The sequence below is a fragment of the Empidonax traillii genome, unplaced genomic scaffold, assembly GCF_003031625.1.
Source record: "Empidonax traillii isolate 1590-97213 ecotype Southwest subspecies unplaced genomic scaffold, ASM303162v1 scaffold707:size593822, whole genome shotgun sequence".
Classification (NCBI taxonomy): Eukaryota; Metazoa; Chordata; class Aves; order Passeriformes; family Tyrannidae; genus Empidonax; species Empidonax traillii.
In genome coordinates this window covers 280,965-304,607 of record NW_020955900.1, presented here as the reverse complement: position 1 = coordinate 304,607, position 23,643 = coordinate 280,965, and the positions used below count along the sequence as shown (strand labels likewise).

The window sequence follows — 23,643 nt, the reverse complement described above, 5'->3', positions numbered from 1 at the left end:
AAGGAGAGAAGGGAAAGTGAAGGGAAAACAATAAAAACTGCCTAGCGGAAAAGTTAAGCAGAACAGAGTGGTAAGTTCTCGAAGGTTTTAGTTCCATTTTTTATTCTACTTTGTCTTTTTGGTTTTTTTATTCCAACCTTCTTGTAGCATATTCATTTAGTCTTTAACATTTTTCCTGCTCCGCAGGAAAACAATATAGGAATGTTTTCAATTAACAGGATAAAGATCTTCTGTGGTTCTCCATATTTACTTGATTTCATTCAGGATGCAATCACCTTACAAACAGAGTTTCTGCACTTTTATTAGAACTTAAGGGAAAAATTCTAATTCCTCGACTGTGAATGGCTCATAAGGACTACTTTCCACAGTTTTCCATTAGCTTCTGGACTCTCTAGTCTCATTTCATGACCAGTGGAGAAAAAGACCCATACACAAGACAGATCAGAGTAGCTAAATTTGGCTTCATCTCAGCATCATAGTTAAAGGTGATCAGCTCTCTCCACTCCATAGGCAGCCCAAATAAGTCAGGCTCAGAACAATAATGATGACTTTAAAGAATGTCCCTGGCCCCTTAAAAATACTAAATTGGTCTTTGTATTGATGTCCCACGGGAATCACAGTTTAATCATTGTTTTGAGGCCACGTTTTAAATGCCAGTTGTTCCCGTTGGGCCTACAAGCTCCTCACCATTCAGCATATCAGATAATAGAAAACGATCCTCAGCAGATTTAGATACAAAACTTTTATGCTTTGGAAATTAAAAAGTATTCCAAGCATCCATGTAACTTGGAGAATGCCAAAACAGATGGGTGTGGGCCAGCCCCCATGCCCTGTGCTCACACACAGAGGCAGTGAGTTAAGTGGTTATGGACTTTGATAAAAATACAACCTTAAGGACACCGTGTTCTGCCTCCTTGCTGGCATTCACTCCAACCTACTACAACGACAACCCAGTCAACAATGCTGAAAAATGCAACAAATGAAGGAAAGGATGTGAAGTGTGTCTTAAAACCTGATCAGATTACTGATCCAGTCTTCAGCAGAGTTACAGCAACAGTTGTCAGCCCAAGTGACAGGGTAGGGCTGTGAAGTGTGGGAGCAAGTATGCAGGACCAGGGAGCACAGGGACTCTTTAAACACACAGTGGTGCCAGAGGTCCCACACTGTGAAACCATACCCAGTCAGACATGACTCTGTATTGCTGCATCAGCACCACGCTGTGCCTTAGATAACAAATTTAGTAGAGGGGATGTAGTAAACTTAACAGGACACTAAGCACATCTGTGCCAGAGCTGGCTTTGTATTCAGCCTCTTTAGAGTAGGAGTAGAAAGCACACAAATCTATCTGCTCCTGCCCACATGGATGTAATCTAATGTGGGCATCAAGCCATACTTGACATAGTGTAATGTCTTACAATGACAGGTTCCCTTCTTCATCTAAGTTATGAAAGTAGCGGTGGATTTTTCTCCCATGCTTCCATCCAAGAATTTAACTATTTTAATTTTTTTTTAATGCTAATGAATTAATTTTTGCGTCTAATCCCTCCATTTTACAGATTGAGAATTCCAGAAACAGAGAATAACACCTAAAAACATGACCTTAACCCCTTGGGTTACTAGCTATAGTCTGCTGTTACATGCAGGAATAAATACTGAGAGCATGGACAGTAATCTTGCAGCAACTGGCTGAAAAACTGCAGAGGTTACTGCCCCTTGTTCCTTCCACCTTTCCAAAGGGAATCATCACAAAGCACCTAAACCACAGAGCATCTGAATTCACGCCAGCTGCTGCCAAGGAGAACAGCAGGGTTATTTTTAGTGTTTTCAGTGTCTGATGTGAGCTATCCTAGATGCTGTGCCTTCAGGTGATACAGGAAGTGCTCAAGCGTTGATCCCTAACCTGAGCACCCTGGCACCAGTGAGCAGCAATAAGCAGAGCAAAATAAGGGAGGTGGGAGTGCAGAGGGATGGATTGCTCCTTTCAGGAGCAGATACCAGCTGATGTATTTTGGTTTAAATATTCCAGCCTTGTGCAAACTGTGATCAGAGAAAATGACCGCTCTGTCCCACGAGATATTCCCTTTGCTACACTCTTTGTTTTTCATCAGGAAACCTTAGAGCCCCTGCATGACAAGACAGAAACTACCATTCATTTGCTCAACACTCTGTACTCTCAGCATTTCTTCACCAGCTATCAAACAGGCTTCTGTATACTCAATTTTCATTTCCACCCACGAATTGTCTCTTCAGTACCCTCTGCTGTCCATTCAATGCCTTGTCACTCTCAGAAGAACCTTAACTGCAGAGGTTTAAGGTAGCAGCATATTTTTCCATCCCACTTTAATTGAGCAAAGGGCCCACATGCCCCTGACTGCCAATACAACTGATGGAGGGAGACAGGCTCCTCTGAAATGGAGTAGAGCTCTTCTGACATCTGAAGTGCCTTTGGGAATTGTCCATTTCTCCCCACTGGTGACATACTCTGCAAAAAAGGTCTCTGTTATGTGCCTATGGCATGGATATGGACTCAGATGGCCCACCCAGTTCAGTCTCAAATAAATAAAGAGTGAGTTCAAACAAACACTTTGCCCAGAAAATCCAATTCTTGAGATTTTGAGTTCTAGATCTAGAAGGTGAACACACTGGGTGACTAATACTTGTGGAATAAAGTGGGATATGTATATAAGCCCGGAGGAATCAGGAATCAGGAAAAAGGAAGAAGAGGCTCATAAAAAAGCCTAACAATGTGAATAGAATATAGGACTCCTTCTCATCATGATACTGAGGCTAGAGCTAAAAGTTTGTTTTAAGAACATATTAGAGTCTGAAAAAGAAAAGGCATGGGAAGCACATCATTGAGGCTGTGGAATCAAAAATAGTTGGATTTCATGCTAGCTACATCATTCTTTGTATGGTGATGGCTACGAAAAGCATTATGCAAATATATTCATGGAGCAACTAGTTCTAGACAGACCTTCGTCCTTTTTAAACAATTAACTGAATCTTCTAGGGAGGCGTAGGTTCCCATGCAGTGATAGCCTGCCTTCTTTAGCTCAGTTTACATCTATCAGCATCTAGCTAGCCAACCACGTCTGTATTTAGCTACAACAGAGCAGTAAAAAAGTAATTACTTTAGTAAATGGCATCCCACTCCACTTTCTTCATAAGTTCAGTCTCTCCTTAGATACGATAGTTTCTTTTGATCACTGCCTTAACCCTGCATCTGAATTTTAGAAACACAGCTGCAGTCAGTCTCATTAAAAAAAAAATGGGAGTAGGTCCCAGCCACTTGGTAGTGATGCCAGCCTTTGTCTTGTCTTAATAATATCTCCTAAAGATAAAAAAGGTCTCATATTGGATAAAGCACACCCTAAAATCCAACCTGGTTTCTAAAGGAGTTCCTTATTTTCAATAATGTAGGAAAAACAATGTTCTGAAAAAAAAAAATTCACTATCTTAATACTCACTGAAACACAGACAATTCAACTTAATCTTGGAGATAAAGTAATCTTAGAGCTCATTTGTACTCCTATCCCTCTCCAGGTGTCCACAAATTCCCACCTCTTGTTCTTTCAGTTATAGGTCAGCAATGAGTACTGAGGGATTTTTGAGTCACCCATACATAGCAAACAGTCCATGTAATGTGGGCAAGGGTCTCATCAGACTTCTTTGCCATGGGAATGCCCAGGACCCAAGTGAAGTGCACTGTCAAGCTCTGCCACATACCTTCTGCACCAATTGACACAAGTTTCACTCCTTTGCTGGCGATGTAATCCAGAGCTTTGTTGACATTAGCAATTTTATGGAAGCGCATCTTCCCTCTGTCTGGTTTCGGTAGTCTTTCCCCTGCAGAAGAACAACTTTAATGTGTTTACTGTTACATACACCTTGCTACAGACACACAAGTGCTTAGAAACTAGGAGTGGATGTGCCCTGAACACTGCCTTTAAGATAGCAGTTATTTTAACAGGTATTTTTCTGAAAGAATGCCAAAGGGGTTTGAACAAAACCCTGAAGAGAAAATTCAATGTTGTAGCATCTGACTTGGATCTTTCTGATACAGCAGTAAAATCAGAGCAAAATTTTAGTTTGCCCTAAACATCTGGAAGATATATGCATGCTTCCTGCTATTCAACATATGGTTCATTGCTACTGTCTGTTAGAGTAGCTGAATATTGAGAAGGCAGAATGTTCTCAGAGCTCATCATCTGTACCTGCCCAACTGTAAAGAGAGGCTGGATTCTATCCAGCAGATCAGCCATAGCCTCCTTCCACATCTGACCAAAACCAAAGGCCATTAGCAACTTCATGCAGCACTGCAGAGCAGCTCATTTCAGAGCATAGGCTGATGTGTCTGAACAAACTTATCTTTTCAAATGATCTCAAAGCAGAGTAATTTGGAAACAGACGAATGATCCTTTGAAGATCTTCTTTCCCCACTGAAATTTCCAGCAAAAATGTAAGCTGTATCTTGCATAAAGATGTGTTAAAAATCTTTTTGCCCCGTTTCACCTTTATTGTGTGTCTGTAACTTGAGTTATTCCCTTCCCATTCAGGGGCATTCTGAGTGCACCTTGGGGACTGTCCCTCTGCACAGCACATAACAAAGGTCACATAGTGAGTTTACATCAGTTAGTCAAAAGAAGTTCTTGGATATTCCACTCTTTTGGAAAATGAGACCTTTTACTTATGACTAAATATTGATCTAGTTTTGCTTTAGACACTCACTTTTGAAAGCATTAGTCTTTCCAATGAAGTCATTAAAAGCAAAGTAAAACTTTTATAATAAAAACAGAATAAAATGAATTTGCAACCTGAGTGTAACGGCTTTTTAATTGTTAGGGGCTAAGGCAAGTTCCTCGATGCTTTTGTTTTATCCAAGAACGTCAATAACACCTTGATACACACACACAAACCAGAAAATTTTGGAGACAAGGAGAAAGCAGAGCTTTTTTTTCCTCCGTTTTGCTTTACAGTGTGTTTCATCTCTCACTTTTCACTTTGTATTTACTGGCTTATATTGTTTATATTTTTATGCACTTAGAGTTTGTGTTTCCTGTTTTACATGGTTAACAATTTTTGGTATTTTTAAGAGTGTTTCAGATAGTGTGCTGTAAATGCATAGAAAACTTCATTTTAGCTAACCTGAGATAACTTCCAAGAGGAGCATCAGTTTGAGGCCGTTCCTGAAGTCCTCTTCAATGTTCTCAATCTGTGTGCCGGCTTTCCTGAGATGGGAATTGCACCAGGCTGTAAATGTCTGTAATAGTAATTTAAAAAGTAGTAATTAAAAAAAACAACTAATCAACGTGGCATTTTCCAAAACAACTGCTAAGCCATCTGAGTCAACTCTGCATCTGAGATTTGGATGTCCAACTCCCATTCATGTTGCCGAGTTCAAAGTTCTCATTCCAAATGTTGATGAAGATGCAAAGGATTTTTTGAATAGAAGCAATTTTGTACTAGATTCTGCTTGTCAATGCATCTCCTGACAAAAGATCTACACGTAAAGACAAAATTTGCACACAAATGCAGATATTTAGGTTTGCAGGGAAAAAATGATCACAAAAGCAATCACGATCAGCCTTCTGACAAATTCGCTTTGCTTTTCAGTGTCTGTTTAGATATATAAAGCAAGTTTGTATTTACTAGGTGTTTTACCTGGGTATTTAGGTATATGACAAGACCACACATTTTAGCAAGTTAGACTTCAGCTAACTGAAATAGTCAGATATTTGGAACTCCTCTTCTTTTGCTATTTCAGATTGTCACAGTTTTAAAAATATTTAATTCAAATAGTTTAAAACTATAAAATATATCCCAATTGTTGGTAAGAAATTCCCTTTGGCCTTCTTTATTCTTACATTGTTTTTTAGACTATTTAATTCCTGATGTCTCAGAAACAGAATAAGGAAGGACAGTAGATTAAGACAAAAATTTTCTCTGGAACTGAACTTTGTAAATTCTAAACACACCTTAGGAAGACATGGACTGAATTTTCCCAAGTGTTCTTTTCTTAAAAATGCAACTTTTTATTAAAGAATAACATTTTTACTGTTGTTGGGTTTGACCCAATTTATGTGAACAATTGACCTGCAGATCGCTGGGCTCTTTTCTCAGTGCTTGTACAGTGACAAGGAACAGCTTGCTAAAGTTTTATCAAATTCTCCTATTGAACTGAAAGGAAGCAAGAAGTGCTATGGATATGGCAGAGCTGTGCAGCTAAATCCTTAATTCTAGGTACCAGGAAAAGGAGACGAGAAATTAAAGTATTGGAAGTGGTTCTGGGCAGGGGTCCTGTTGACCTGCAGAGGATGGATTGTAGGTAAAGGCGTAAGTTGTTCTGCGTGCAGATGGGGATAAGTATAGGCACAGGTGAAGCTTCCCTGCAAATGCATCTATTTCAATAAAGGGATATTAGCTTGAAAAGCAGTCATTCAGGAAGGTAAAACGTTCCTCATGTTAAGGTAACCAGCTTTACTGAGTTCACAAGAGACCTGAAACCAGAGCGTGTCAATCACCACAACAGAGATACTAGGCACCCCTACCCTCAGGGCATGACATGACGGAATGTTAGGATGGCATTTGGTTTGGATCATTATAGGGTTAGGATTTAGTTTATAAGACTAATTTGTCTGCCTCAAGCAGTATCTTACTCCAGTGATATGTATCTAAAAAGGCTTAGCACCACATTAAGTCATTTGCAAACACTAAAAATTATTACAAGCATCTTGGAAGGAATAATATTATTGCAACATAGTCACCAAAGATGAGGAAAAGGCTGATGTACTTAACACCTTCTTTGCCTCAGTTTTCAACAGTAAGACAGGTTGTCTTCAGGACAACTGGCCTCCAGAGCTGGTAGACAGAGACAGTAAACTGAATAGCCCTCCCATAATCCAGGAAGAAAGAGTCAGCAACCTGCTGAGCCACTTGGATCCTCACAAATCTATGGGACCAGATGGGATCCACCCAAGGATGATGGGGGAGCTGGCGCAAGAGCTCACCAAGCCGCTCTCCATCATTTACCAACAGTCCTGGCTCACTGCAGAGGTCCCTGGAGGTTTTTGAGATTAGACTGGATGTGGCACTTAGTGCCATGTTCTAGTAACCATGGCAGAGTTGGATCATGGGTTGGGCTTGATAATCTCAGAGATCTTTTTCAACCCAGTTGATTCTATGATTCTATGTTTATATATACATAAAGAAAATTGGAATTTTTTCCACCTCTAATCTCACTGTAGTCCTCTACTTTGGCTCTACAACAGCTGATTCAACTTACTGAATGCTGCACTGACAGACACAAAACATAAGTTTTATACAAAGATCATGACATTTTTAAGGAATTTAAATAGTTTCTCTTGAAAATGGACATTTTTACGGCACTGAATTTACTGAGACGCAAATGATTTTCTCAGTATTGTTCATTTTATGGAAACACTAAGCAGTCAATGTCACTGTGAAATAAACAGGGGAAAGATGCTGCTATTGCTGACTTAAGCTGTTTTCAATAAATAGTTTGATGACACAGACTGGTTTTATGATCTGCTTTTTTTATATCTGTAGTTATTTAAGATTCTTTCCAGTAGTAATGGCATTCATAGCATTCTGAAGGGTAAACTTGGAATTACCTACAAGGTTGCTTCATTGTGTGGTGCCTTCCAAACTAGCTTATTTTTCCTAGGACTAAACATGGTTATAAAAATTATATTTAGGGAAGTGTTTACTGCGTTTCAGTGATGCAATCCATTCGTGACTTCACAAAGGCTACTGCAAAACTTAACTTGCAAATTTTAACAGTTTCCACAATCCACATTTTATTTAACCCTCATCCTTCTATTCTTATTGTGATACCACTTGTTCTCATGGCTTTGGCTTTAACTAACAATTCTATTCATAGTTATTGAGGAACAATTCAAAGCACGTTTAAGTCCTGGAGATCAAGATACAGCCAGCATATAGTACCCTACAAATCTGTAATCCATTGGGATTTAAAAGCTATTAAATGACTTAGACAAAGCAAATTCCTTTTTCTACTGAGCTGTACAGAACATTTCAGAGTATCATATTGCCCAGAGAAACAAAGCAGGGCTGAAGGCACTGAGCTGAATACCAGGAAGGATACAAATAAGTGTCTAAAAAGCTAGACATTTCTTTTTAGAATTTATTTACCATAAATGGCTCTACAAAGTTTAAAGATAAATAAATAAAAATTCCTCCTTTTCAAAGTTACTACAAAAGAAGTTTTGCTGACATTCTTAAATGTGAGACCCCAGAGGAGGGGATACAGGACAGGAAGCCAAACAATTTGTAGTCTCACAGGTAAATGTTCTCTTAATGCACTATTAATTGTCTACTGCTGTCACAGGTATATTTTGGAAACACCAAATCCAGAAAAGGGAATGTGGTTTATGTTCTATGCCCACTTAGCCTCCTTGTGAAGACTGCCAATAGCATATTCTCCATAATTCAGATTGATAACCTGTGATGGCAAAGTGTATACCTAAGGAAAAAAAAACCCCTTACCTGGTAATTCACTCGGGACACTTAATTTTACAAGCCCCTGACAAGCAGAATTGCAATCAAGCGACAGAAAAGGGAAATATCCCTAATCCATTATCAATAAACTGCAATTAATGCCAAAAAGGAATAGGGTATGCCCATTTCATGCAAAGATTTTTACAGATGCAAAGTGAAGGATGTGTTTTGCTGGAAGAAGTGGTACCTCTGAGATCTGAATAGTCCTACACTTCTGAGAAAGCCCACATCCTTTTTGTGTGAGTTTAATGATAACTTACTTTCGATAGTGGTTCAAAGCCAGAAAACAAGATGCTCTAATAGCAAGTTTTACATGTGCATGTGATAATATGAATAAAGAGAAATGAGAAAGTACCAGCTACCACACTCTCCAATGCTGTTACCCACTGTGACTCACAAGACAACTTGTTCCACCCCTGAAGATGCAGAGTAAATTTCTAGTTTGGCACTGACAGTGAGTCCATAAGGAACATCACTAAAAGAGCAGCATAACTTGGATGCACAGGGGATACACTCCACAAGTTCAGAAAGATTTATTTACTTGCACTCAGAATTGAAATTGGAAGTGTATTCAGCCAGATGATGGACTTGGGACCCATATCCAATTTAGTGCATATATCTCATATCAAGGGTTCACTCTGCCTTCACTCTCTCCATCTCAAATCAATTTCTGTCTGCTATAGTTTTTATAAGTGATCTAAACTAATATTTATTTTAAAAAGCAGGTGTCTGCTTGAGTGTACTCCTACTGGTAGCCCAAGAAAGACTACTTGCTCACAGGAGTCATTTGAGTTTTGAATTTCTAGCCTTTCTGTAAAATTTAGATAAGAAAATATAGAAAAAAATCCAATTTTAACCTATGCGTTACGAAAAATGTGCCTGTTAAGCAAAACAGAAGCACAACTTAAGTGGACCTTAAATTCTAATAACCAGGGCAGGAGAACACACCTGACTAAAATTAACTTCAAATACAAACATTCAAAAAACAACATTTGTTTATGTGCATATGTATTATCCTGAATTATCTCAGTCTGATAAAGCTGTTTCTCAGTACTGCTTTACAGACTTTCTTCTAAAGAGTTAGCTGAGGGTCTTCATTACCTCTAGGCTAAATGGGATGCAGTGATTCACCCTGTAATTATATAGAACATTACTGGGCTCTGAGCGCACGGCAGGGGTGTTACAGAAGGAGCTCTGCCAGAACATTCCCACTAGGCCAGACTGAGGTTTCCCCTTGAAGAATTTCCCATCTGTCTGTTATCCATGTTTTAAAATATAAGTTGTGAACCTGCAACATGATCTCCTAGCTCCTGTGTCCACACAGTGTTCTGATGACTGCAGAATCAGGGCTTTTCTCTGGGCTTAGGATACAGTCTGTGTTGGCCCTCATTCTCCTAACTGTTTAATTCTGCTCCCAAAACAAGATGCATGAAGGTGAAACACAGCAGAAAATTGCATGGCCTTTATAAACTAGCTTGATGTGAACCAATGACTGCACATGGCACCTTTCAGCTGTTCCTAGAACATCTAGATCAGCTATCCTTGTAGTATAATTAGGTGCATGAGTATATTTTTATGAACTGAAAATAAATAACATCTTACATCTTAGTTGCTGGTTTGAATTATTATTAACTGTCCCCTTGCTTTTCTTTCCCCTTGCAGTGGAAGCCTAAATGCATTGGCACATACTACTAAAACAACTAGAATAACTCTAACAGGGGAGGTGGTTCACCAGTACAACTCAATCATGTCAAAACACCAGTAGGCAAAGTGGGATTTTAACACCAAACACATCAGAGCACAGCAACGACACAAGTGAAGCTGAGTGACAGCACAGTGAGGGCTGCCATGAAGGCTAAGGGAGGGAAAATGTTTAGCATGTTGCAAAAGGTCACTAAAAGGAAAGCCTCAAACCATAGGCACTACGTCAAAACCAAATTCCTGGGAACAACAGAAATGATAAGCATAGAACCATCTCACAATGGAAGTCAGTAGAAGCTCCATCACAAGGGCCCCAAATCCAAAGCTGGGGAAAGCCCTTCCTGCTCCAGCACATCCATCCATACAGCTGAACAGATGGTGTCAGATGATATGCCAGCATACTCTGCACTGTCAGCAGATCTGCTCTACTAACTAAGGGAACTTCCCCTCTGTCCCTTAGTTTTATCATTCACAGAAGTCACCAAAGGGATGCATTCATCACACAGGACATCGCACATGTCTTACTGGCACTCTGCATTTTGCTTGCATGGAAGAGCCTGGGGAAACCTCAGTCCTTGCAAAGCAGGTGGCCTAATCCTGTGTGAGTCTAGGGTTTCTTGTAAAACATGCAACTCCATCCAGCACTGAATGACTGCACGTCTGTTTTACAGTGCTCACTATTACAAAAAAAACACAACAAACAAACAAACAAACAAAAAACCACAACAGACCATGTAAATATCCCTTCAAGAATCGTTTGGCAAGAACTAAACCCAAGAAATGGCAAAAGATTATTGACCTTTTGTTACAAAGTGAGTGACATTAGCTCTTTCTTTCCAAGGAGACGACAGAGAAAATTTATGTTGTCCCATTGATCTAAACTGGAAGAAAACTCAGGAGGTAGCAAGATGCATGGGAAGTTCAGTATGGGTCACTGCCTGCACTATCCTCACTTCAGCCTTTTTTCTTTAAGAGAAGAACAGGAAGGAAAGAAAGGAAGCTAAGAGGCTTTGCAAGGTCTTTGAAGGGACTAAACCAGTTAAAATATTGCTAGGTTGATTAGGAGCTGGTGGATATCTTTATTGGATCACCTGAGAAAGCTGCAAAAGACAGAGAAGTTTTCAGGCACATAAGTTCATCCTTACAAGTGAGAGAGAAGCATCAGTCTTGAGCGGGAAAATTTAGGTAGGACTTCAGATAAGGCAGGGCTCTGATGAATCATTGATATAATGCTCCAACAGCTCTATTCCCTGTCAGAAGCTCCTCCCTTCTACAGTACCATTGATGACACCCATTTATGAAAGCTTTACAGCTGCAAGCATCTGTAAGATCTAAATATGTGACTTCTCAGAATACATGCAGTACTATAGGGTAGTCTGCTTGAGTATTTTTTTCTAGTTTAAAATAATTCTGCCTACTTAAATGTATTTTCCAACAAAAACATTGATATTTTAGAAGTAGGAGAACACACAATGTTTAAAACCCCATTTGAAATGAAAAGGTATTCAGGATCTGTAGGACAGGTCTGGTCTAGGTCTTTTCATTTTTGGAATTTCAGGAATCATGCAAGTAAGAGAACCTTGCTCGGAAAAATAACACAGAAATAAAAATGGCAGGGATCCAATGAAAAGCATGGGTGTGGTTTTCCTTGCATTATAAGAACTGTAGGATACCTTTACCCATTCTTATCTTTACAACATAACTGCAACGTACCCAATTTGTAGGAAGGAATTAGAAAGACAAAGGAGCTGTCAGGAGAAGACACCCCACCGCTGTCTACTTCTGATGTGTTCTCTGAATCCTGAGTATTTTTTTACACATTCTTATCACTAAGCAGATCAGAGTGGCCCGTGGCAAATTTGCACATGTCAATTTTAATAAAAAAGGGAGAAACACAGTCTTACAGGTGATAAAAGTTCTGGCATATTTTGTTTACACAAAAGTGGGAAACTTTGCTAGGCAAGTGAGCATCAACTTTTGCTAAATCCAATCTTGTATTTCAAAATTAAACTTTCAAGGACAAGCAAGCAAAAACTTACATTTTACTACATTTCTAAACCTGCAGTTAGGTACATGCATATCCTCTGCTCATGATTTTGTCTATCTAAACTCTAGCCATTTGCCCTAGTTCCACACTGGGACTCTACAGAAGCAGATTTCGTCTTTTATCTACCTATTGCAACTATCTCTTTATCAAAGAGGAAAATTAAACACAAAACCAAATGAGAAGTTTGAAAAGACAGTAACACTTATCTCAACCATTAAAGAAGTCACAAGAGATAAGTTAATAAATCAGATCTCTGTGTTCACTGAACACAGAATTTTAGACAGGTGATCATGAGGAAGTTTTAGATTAATCTTTAATTCTAGAAGCAGTGAAGCACTGGAAGAGATTGGCTGGGTAAATGTGGAACCCCTCTTCTTGGACATGATTAAGAAGAAGTTGGATAAATAATGTCCAAAAGAGCATGAGCATATTTGCTTCTGCCTAAAAGTATGGAAATGGACTAAATGCTTTCCTTGATTCTCCCAATCATACTTTCCATGATGTTCATGGAAGATTCCCATGCCTAACATCTACACTGCAGCCTTGAAAAGGGAGAATAGCAAGAAGACTGTTTTTCCTTCCATATTCTGTGTCTGAGAAGCCCTAAAACTTAGATACGTAAGTTATCCAAAGACTACAAAATAAGAAGTCACTCAGCAGAAAACAACTCTCTTGTAGGAATCCAAATATGTGGCATGCAGCAGATAGGTGTAAATTTTGTTTCTGTCAGGATGTTCTTTCTGTGGTGATTCCCATTTCCCTCTTCTACTTTCATATGATCCTTTAATTTCCCTTCGTAAAAAGAAATCTCATACTGGAGATTTGTCAGGGATACTGGAGAAAAAGAAAGTAGAAGGTGATGACAGAGAATAATAATGAAGCAAAGCTGAAGAAATGTAACAGGATAGAGGGAGAGGAGATTCGAAGTCAATAGGCAGAAGAGTGTTCACAGAAAATTAAACATAAACCAAATTAAAATGAAAGTGGATTCCAGGATCTGTTCCATTGGTATGTACATTTCTTGAGGTTTGTATTATGATCCTTGAGAAGAGACCCTGATACGTGTGTTTTCTCCCCAACTTTGCAACAGCCTTTTAGGCACTTAAAACAGGAATTTTAAAAATGTTTTTACTGTCCTAAATGCTGAGCAAATTATGACCCATGATTCCTCATACGGGACTATAATCCTTTTAACAATAATGGGAGCAGATGTTAGCCATAGCTGAGTACTTTTAAGTGTCCCTCTTCTGTATTCACGGATAATGAGAATAATAAAGCCTCCATATTCCACCACACTATTGTGGCAGGAAATTAACTATTGCTTTTGAAATGCTCAAAAGTTACCCTGAAAAACATTCTGATAAAGAAATAGTAGCAAGAAAGATTAGAAAGTTAACAAAACTATAAATACCTTGTAAATAAAGAACTGTAAAAAAAATGAATCAAAACCTGGACCTACTGTGAACAGATGGAAAACAACACAAAACTACCAACATCTTCAGCATCTGTTCTCTGTCACCTAAAGTTCTGAAAAACAAATCTAGCTTTTTAGTACAAACCAGATACCTACTACTGTAAATATAGTTACATGCTAGTTATCCTTCCCTCCTTAAATGCTTAGTGAGTTTTGAACTGTGCCAGCCTCTCCAGTATGGAGAAAGAAGTGGCTCAGGGAACTGTTAAGAATAGCAATGACTGTGAGTAACCCCATAGATGCAATCTGAGAAAGCATTTTCACATACAGGAATTTTTTTAGCTTTCACCCCTAGGATGAAAAGTCACTGTCCCTACCTCTCACTAATAAGGTCAGTTTTGGGCACCACCAATGAAGCTTCCATTTCTGGTGGTTTAAATGATGGGGACACCTGTCCTCCCGAGAGCTAAACTGAGTGTACAACTCACCTCATAGATATTACCAAACAGTCTCCATGTGTTAGCAACCTTGTCACTTATTCACCTGGCCTGGGTTCAAAACAGTGACCTAAAAGTGAAAGGTTCCCATCAGCCACACATTCCCAACCAATAAATTAAAAGTCCATCTTCAGTACAAGGTTATCTTTCATCATGAGCTGGGGTGTAGGAACTATCAGAATATTCCACTCAGAAGGCTTTGCAACACTGAGACTTTCAATTAATAATGTCACCACCTTGCTAAGCAGTGACAAAGGTCAGGGGTTTGCAAGTCAGCTTTCTCTTGGGTGTGAATGACTGTTTTTGCAGTTTGTTCATTCACATCATGTGCATGAATCCTTGAAAAAAGGTGGTCTCAAACAGCATTCAGGCAATACACTATGAGAATCCTTTGCCTAAACGTGCATGTCCAGCTGTATTATGGCAGCCCTGGATAATTCATTCTAGCTAGATGGAGCAATGGGGAGCAAGGTCTTGCTGTTTGCAATGATCGTACCTCTTCGTTTTCCCTCCTACTGCAGTAACAGTATTCATGACACCATTCACAGTTATGAGGACTCTACTCTCTTCGCCTTTTATGTAAAACAACAGGTATGTTAATAATACCTTATCATAACAGAATTAATACCTCTGGATTTTTTGCCCTACATACCATTACTCAATGCACATTCTCAACGTACAAGATTAGCACTAGAGAATGGTAAATAATGGTATAATCTGCGAAGTAAACAAAGGTCTCAAATTACTAACAAATTTCCGAGTTACAATAGCCCCCATATTAAATTGAGTTCTCTAATGAGAGTGAAAAGACATACAGTGAGTAATAGCTCAATATTTGAGATCTTGCTCTTCCACAGCCTTTTGTACAGCTTCTTTCAAGATATAAAACCTCTTTGCATGTTCCAAATCATTATCCCACAGTAGAGATGAAATATAAATACGTCCCATGGACCGAGAGCTCTAAATGCAGTATTAGAAGGGCTCTGTTAATCTTTAAAATGGAGTGTATTTTACAGTCAAATCTACATTTTGCAAAGTTAAAAATGCTGCAGCGAGCAAAAGAACTTTTATTTCACAATCCTCAAAAAACAAATATTGGTGAAAAAGTTATCTATGAATCAAGCATATTCAGAACACAATTCTTAAATGGGAGTAAAGCTTTAAAAAGAAAACAAAATTTAAACAAAAAAGGAATTAAAGGAGCAACACAAATGTAAAGTTTTGAATAATCTGGGTTTGGTCAATGGTTTTTGCTTTCTTTTCTTCTCAGATGTTCACTTTGTATTTCCCTCAAAGGAAAAATTTATGAACATGTTGATCTCTTTCAACAGGCCACCTTGTTTCTAGAATTTAATAATTCAACAATTAACAGATCACGGATTTGCTATTTTTTTATACATGCAACACTGCCAATTTTGCTCTTCAAAATGCCTCCTACTGAAATCTGCAGAAATAGAGAAGCATCACCCACAAGGACCTGTGCCTTTCTGACAGAACCACAGTACTCCTACACGGCATGACTGGGAATGTTACAGCATCCAGCCCGGACCTCTGAGGACTGCCAGCTATTTGCATGGCACAACACTATTTTCCTCGAATAGGGTAAGCTAACTTTAGAGCACACTAACCAAATATTCTCTGCTCCAATACACTGCACTTTGCAGAGCTTGCAAGTACCCCATAAAAACAAGAAAGCCTGACATTACAACCTGAGGTAGTATGGCTACAGCAACTAATATCTTACGCAGCATTCCCGGTCACTTTACAACACAGAACCTTACAGTGCATATCTGCAAATAAATTAGTTCACACCCAGTTGTCAGGGCATTAAAACAGATTTGCCACTAAATAGATTTGCAAAAAGTTGAGTGCATAAAAAAAATGTTGTACACATTCTTATAGAAGTTTTAATGAACTCTGTCACCCATGTAATTAAGACTGCATCTTTGCATTTATACAGAGGTATATATTCACATCGTAAAGTGCTGTCCAAATATCTCTCCTCAACCAATCAAGTATGACACTAGGAACCTAAGCAGAGAGCTTGCAGAGCATGAAGTGTGTAGGTTCTGCTGCAAAGTCCAGTGTACTGAGGCATGCTCCCAAATATATCTTTTTCATGCACCCTCTGTCTTGCTCTCTACAAGATTTTTAGATACAGATCTTGGGTGGACAAAATTAGACACCTCCCAATACTTTTGAAGGCATACTCAGTTAATGCAACCTAGACCTATTTGCATTCTGGTGTTTTCTGGATCACTTTTGAGCAAAGCGATATTTGGGAGGTCTTCTATTATTTCCAGTCTCAGGTCCTTCTTCCACCAGCTGTCCCCTACAGTGCTCCTCCTGGTTTCCCAAAAGCTCATGAACTATCACATATATTGTTGGCTAACAGTTTTGTTTCAGAGATACAAATTTTTACAACCAAATACTATTTAGTGTGAGATGAAAGAAACATTAACACATTGCATGTATTGAGTATGGAAGGAACTAAAGGTATGCCCTCTGGAAATAGAAGGATTAATTAAAGTAGGCTAATCCAGGATTTAGTTGACTGGATTTCCAAATGTCTTTCCCTTGCTTTCTCTGTTGATTTTCTTCACCATTCTATCTTTATCCAATAATGATGTACTACCTTGCCAAGTGAGTAAGTAAATCCATTATAAATTGGTCAATATAATCAATCACAGTGGGATAAAACTATCTTCCTATCCAATTTAGCAACATTCTTTAAAGTACTTCTACAATCAGAAAACAAGGTCTTCTGACAGATACTGAAAGGTTTTTTTCAATTCTACACTCACCAACACACACATCTTTAAGTGCCTGACACCAATAAATGATGGGAAAAATATGTCAATAGTCAGACTCCAAGATATTTACATAGCCAATGTTGTCTTTGCAGTCTCTTATGTAGTACATTTGAAGATAAACGAGTCTGGTTTCACTTGTTATCTAAACTGCAGTTTCAGATGAGACCCTTATAGAGAAAGGAAAACCTCATACATTAATTCCCTATTATGCAACAAAAGCTCCTCTGTGGCATATATGCCGGCTTACTCAATGCAATATTTCTCAATGCACAAAGCATATAATCTGCCCATGTGAATTTCTTTACTATTGTAACTGATGACCAAAAAAAAATTTCAATTTTTATTTCACACTTGTTTTAAGAATCTTTTTTTTTTAAGAATTTGCTAATTTCTGCAGTAAAAGATACCACTGCAACATATTGGGTTGATTTTTTTAATGAGACATTACCTACAGAATATCCTATAAGCCAGCAGACTTTCAGAAAATTCAGAAAAATGTCAGTGTTTCTAAATAATTTTTAGTGAAGTCTAGGTTCCTAAATTACTGAGCTTTTCATAAAAACAGAATAAAGAGCAAAGCACTGCTCAGGATCTTTAGATGGCTTGATTATATATGAATTAGAAATTTAACTAAGTAGCCTGTTCTAAAGCACCTAATTAAGAAAAGATGGGTAAACAAACAGTGATGACTGGAACCACTAAAAGCATAAACATCAGTGTTTTAGACAGTACAGTGTTTGTGATAAATAAGCTGCTTCATCAATTAAACACATCGTTCTCTATTTATAGCATATTTCTCAACAGGAGCCATACTGGGACCTGTACTCAGTCATGGAAAGTAAGCCAACTCCAGCCTCATGTATGGTGTTTTGCTTGTCTTTAAATATTAATGCCAGATGGATGATAAGTGCATTATACATAAGATGTGCATGTGCAGATATAGCTGCTTGTGGGGCTGCACTGCAAACTACATTACTGAAATGACTTAGGAATTTAGAAGCAGTACGAAGAGGGAGAGTTGCTTCAAGTTTCTTCAGTGATCTGGTGCACAGCAGAAGATTGTTGCACCAGCAAATGAAAGGGACTGGAAGTCTGTGGATGGTAGTAGAATCAAAGGTGGTCAGCTACTCTGACAAAGAAAACGTGGGGTGGAACTACTCTCCAGAGTACAGCTGGAGATGAGCTTGGACTATAGAGGGCCCAAAGAAACTCCTCTAGGTGAAATAATACCCAGAGCTACAAAGTCATTTATGGTTGGGTGTTTGGGGTCTTTTTGCCTTTTTTTTTCAATCTGTATTTAATGCAGTTGAGTACTAGTTCTCTTCACATTCAAAAGTGCAATGTCTTAAGTCTTGCAGCAGTGAAAAGCTACACTGGTGCCAAGATTAAATATGAAACGGAGGTTAAAAAAAAAATAAATTTAATGCTAGATGGTTAAGCCTTTCTGTGAGTGCCAAAAGAGCAAGCTGATTTTCAAAGGTGCAAAATAGACAGAAGTTCCTCCTGACGTCAGTGGAAATGCCTGGGTGTTCAACACCTATAAAAAATATGAGTGTTTCCTTAGATGCTTAAGGAATAATCACAGATACTAATTTTAGACGAAGGTAGTCACTTTCCACGGACTCCTGGTATGGTAGTGGGGGTGAGCAAGGCTCTTCTGGGGGGCAGTTAAGATTAGAAGCTGTCTGCTCTAAATTAGGTTCTGCAAGTTATCAAAGTAATGTTTGGCTGGACTTCTTTAACTTACAGGTTTTTGAAGAGGAATAAGAACAAACATCAGATTTAAAGCTGAAGGAATTCTGGCAGAAAAGAACAGTTGGAAAAAAGCATTTGAAATAAATGGAACATCTTATTCATACCAAGGGCAGTAAACGCTTTGCACTTCCATCTGTAAAGCCAGCAACATAGGTATTACAATCACTGCTTTGGAGATGGACATGAACAAAGCAATGTGCCCTTATAACTCAAAGCACGGAAAACTGGGACCAGTCATAGGAGCAATAGCGCCCATTCTTTCATTTAGGACAGATTTAGGACTGATTTTCTCACCTGTGCACACACAGAGAAATTTTAGGTCCAAACATATAAACTAACTGAAAATCAGCCAGACAACTGTCACCTGCTTCCCTCTGGACAAGCCTTCAAAAGCACAAGGTATATTTCTACAAGCTACCATTTCAAGTAGGACACTTTCATCAACAGAGATCACTGCATTTCGAAGTCTTTTGCCTTTCTCTCTGTCTCTGCAGATGCTCTACTCCTGCAAAGCAGCAACACCCATCCTGTAATCCTTTCACACCCGTAGTTCGAGGATTACTAGGACCATGCTGTCTTGATCTGTACTGAAGTGTTCCTTGTGCTGCCAGCAGGAAGAGCTACTACAGACTTTGTACAGAAACAGACACAGAGGGTGATCATAACACTGTGTTTGCTGGTTAAATGATGTGGAAAGAGGTAACTTCTATCTTTAAATACATGTCCAATTTTATGTAGAAACACAGCATCGTATAGGACCTGTTTAGTTATAACAACATTTATGCATCAAGTCTCTCAACCTGAGGCATATTTAAAACTAACAAATCCAGTGATATGAGAACAAATGCCTCGAATCTTTATCGCAGCATTTCATGAAACGATGTTCTTCAAACACTGAAGATATGAAAATCACCCCAAACTACTAGGAATGAAATTTAATTTAGGAAAAAAATGGAGTACTTGATGTGAATACATTCTCCTTGTGGTATCAGCTGACAGTAAAGAACGCATAGCCATAAAAGTCATATTGACTCAAGAGTCAGCAACTTTTCCCCGCTCACAGTAAAGGAATACCGCATCAGTGACAAATTGTTTATCCCAACAATTACAGCTCAGAAGAAATTATGCTTGGCAGTAAAGCCATCTAAACCAACTCAACTTTGCCAACTGTGTAAGCATTTTTGTATTTGTTTGCTTGCAAGGATATAAAACAACACACAAGGGGGGACTTTTTTTTACTTGGGACAAAGCTAAGCAGCACAAATTCCCATCTAATTCTATTTCACTGATATGTTTCTTTCTGCATCATGTCCACCTGCATTCCAGCTACATATACAATGCATTTTTCTGTAAGCAGGGACTGCAGTACAACTTCTAAAATACTACCAATATCTGTATAGATAGATAGATATTTGCAACTAAAGAAAATCCTGATGTTCAATCTCACTGAAGTTAATTCAGTAGAACTGTACAGAGCAATACAGAAATTACTACCTAAACTAAAAATCATTAAATAGACAATAAGTTATGCAATAGTGATAAATTTATGTTAGGCTTTTGATAACTGATTCTTCTATCATAATGATGAAACTCCTTTTGTCTTACTTGTAAGAGGACGGAAGAGCTTTGATGAAACATTTTGAATTGTGTTACCCCATTGGCAAACAGCAGTCAAAACTCATCTGGCAGAGCTGTTTTAGTTTGATTTGGATATTGATGGCGTAATCATGATATTTTCTTACTGAGATTCATTAGTTTATAGAATATACCTCAGCCCTCCTTTTGCTTGCACAGGACTACCAATTGTATGAGCATGGATTCCCTATTTACTGCAGTCTCAGCACTGAAAACCCTCAGAGGTCTTCCAAGCACACACCTTCCATGCCTCTCTCTTCAGCACTCCAGTGACCCAGAGATTCCAGCAAGATGCAGACATCCCACCCACAAGAGGTTATAGCAGAGTCCACTGCTTAACACACAGCTTTTCTTTAGCTCTTAATCACCTTGGTTGCAGCTTATGGAAACCCACTTAGATCCATACTTTCTTCCAATCCTTATTGTCTTACTAATTGGATCAGCATACCTGCAGGCAAACATTTTACTATACAAATTTATGGGGAGGCTGTGGTGTGTACCTATGCATGAAGGTAGGAGGTAGCCTTTGCTTCCCATTACAAAAAAGTTCTTATAATTTATTTCCATAATCATACAGTTCTGTTCCTGGCAGATATCTGGGGGTTAATTAACAGTTGAATCGAGACTGTAGGAGTTATCAATTTGACAATACTTAATAAAAGCATACAGAGCCTGGAACAGGTCAACACTGAGAGGTCCATTTGAATTTAAAGAGAAAACATAATATTGAGTAATATATTGATTTCTCACGCTTAGTATTGGTAAAGCAAACCTTCCCATTCAAACAAACTACGTACCTAATTATTTCTAGTAAAATGAATTTCATAACACTTCTCTTTGAATTTTCCTTCATGTACCAGCACCACAGTGCTGCACACAAAATTAACAGCTTCCAGGACAAAATATGAAGCACACTGACAAAATATGATCGTTTCACTATCCTTTCAGCATGCTCCTCTCAAGCGCCATTCCATGCAAGTAACATCAGCAAGAGGAATTTAACATGTTGCTATTTTAACAAGCACTAATCTCAAAGAGGCCAATTGTACAGAACAAGCCATAAACACATCCCATATTTCTACAGAGACTCCTTCTGCCCTCATGGCAACTCTTCATAGAGTAAGAGAAACTGCAGCTCTGTGGCCTTCTGTTGCATCAGTGTCTAATACTTGGGACAGTTACAGTATATCCTGAAAAATCAACACATGTTGGGACAGTTACAGTATATCCTGAAAAATCAAGACATGCTGTTGCAGAAAAAAAAAATTAAGTTCATCCATTGAGTACCAAGTTCTGAGCTGGTCCTCATACAGGGCAATTTACCACTGAGATCGTCACTTGAAGAGCACCCAGGATTTAAAAGAAAACAAGAGATGCTCTACGTGTGTTCTTAATACTCGTGTTTTTGGCATCCACTGTTTGAAAATTCTTGATGCACCTGGAGGAGCATTTGGCCTTGGAGTACTGAAACTTCAAATTTCATTAAGGTGCACTCTGCATCTATAGTGGCCTGTATCATTTGACAAGACTTTGCTATTCTATAGAAGGCAGCCAAGTACTTGCTGAATACCAGAAAAAAAGAAGTCTAAAAAAGGTGAATTTTTTTCTCTTTTAATTATTAGCACTACTAGAAAATCCTGCATTTCAACCAACGGAATTTCCAAGATATCTACATCCTCCTGATTATCTGCATAAAAGGTAAGGGAGGGAGAGAATTGAAGTGTAGGACTCATCATATGATATAGCATTTGTTATCATAGCACATGGTTTTCCCATTAACATTCCATTTTTGCCTCTGGATGATTTTCCTCCTGGCATAATAAATCCCCTCCTGAAACTAGTCCTAAAGCTACTCAACTCAGTACCCTCATCTTTATGAGAAATATCCAGTAGTTAACAGGTAAGTACTAGGAATAAGTAATCTGAAGGTTCATGCTCTCTTGGAAAGGAGTGTAACTTTTCCTTCCCCCACACCTCCTACATTCATATCCAGGCCCTGTTCATGCTGCTCAGGGGAATCTGTGTGCCTTCTCAACAATCCCACTGGTATTCCAAGTGGGTAAAAAGTGTCACCTCATTAAAAACCCTCTAGCAGTGGATGGTTTTTATGTGCAATGGAGTCTAATGTCAAGGCTCATCATTAAAGGACAGAATTCTACACGGTTAAAAAAAAAAAAAAACACCACACAAAAAACATAAACCCAAGCCAATTTTATTTCCAGACAACTTCAGTAAAAGAGGAAGACCTAAGCTGGAATTCCCTCTACACATTGCAGATAGTGTTACAGTCTCTACAACAATTATTTCAATCTGGAGTCTGTAAATCCATGAGAAGTGATCCTACAGGACTGAATTTTGCTGGTGGCATTCAGCCTCTCCTGCCAACCTTTTCCTGCCTTACATTTCTTTTTCATTCATTGAGGCTTGGTTATTTCTCTCCTCCATTGAAGAACGAAGCTGTTTCCTTCCACTACATCTGCCTTCTCACACACCAGTAGAACTCTTACAGGAAGAGGTTTCTGATAAGAAATCAATTTAGATTCCATCCACAGAAGACCAGCCAAACTTCAGAGTAAATCCGGGACACTGAGTCTAACTCTATTTATAGACACTGAAGTCAGACTGAACACAAGGTCAATTTCTCTTTCAGGCTGCAAAGAACCTCTCAAATCTGCTGAACTTAATGAAGTTGCAGCAACACCAGAAAAATAAGGATGGTGCCCATCATTCATATCCCTGATAGCTTCTTCCAAATAATTTGCCAAACATGTGTCTTCCAAATGCACTTTTTTAACTTGCAAGGACAACGGGAGTTGTATTACCAGCCAAAGGAGGTAACACAGATAAATCCTTATAGGTCACACTGAAAATGTAATCTGATATGAACTTCTGAAGACTGGAAAGATACACCTTCTTTCCTTGAGAATCTTTTCTGAAGTCCTCACTCATGCACAATGTTCGGTGTTATCAAGATTTTCATTCACAAAGAGGGCAATATCATGGTAAATAAATATTCTAAATCTTCTTCTTTATTCTATATCCATGTAAAAAACCATCAAAATTGTCAGAAATTACATTGACACCTACATTAAAACCCTTCTGCATAAAAAAATGGCAGTACCAGGGCCATACAGCAACCTAGAATAAGACCATCCTCATATAATAACCTCAGTAAGGCAAGGAACATGTTCCCAGTTCTTTCTTTACATGTGTCGATGCAATAGTGTCAGAACACATTTGAAT

General features: G+C 38.6%; 1 protein-coding gene across 1 annotated transcript in view; it reads right to left on the bottom strand.

Moving 5' to 3' along the window:
* The window catches only part of ACTN2 (actinin alpha 2), a 67,391-nt gene that overhangs the window by 39,669 nt on the left and 4,079 nt on the right, over nt 1-23,643 (bottom strand). Inside the window, exons 2-3 of the mRNA XM_027900092.1 lie at nt 5,146-5,260; nt 3,727-3,846 (exon numbers count right to left, since the gene is read on the bottom strand). Coding sequence (XP_027755893.1) covers nt 3,727-3,846; nt 5,146-5,260 — 235 coding nt within the window. The remainder of the gene's footprint in view (nt 1-3,726; nt 3,847-5,145; nt 5,261-23,643) is intronic.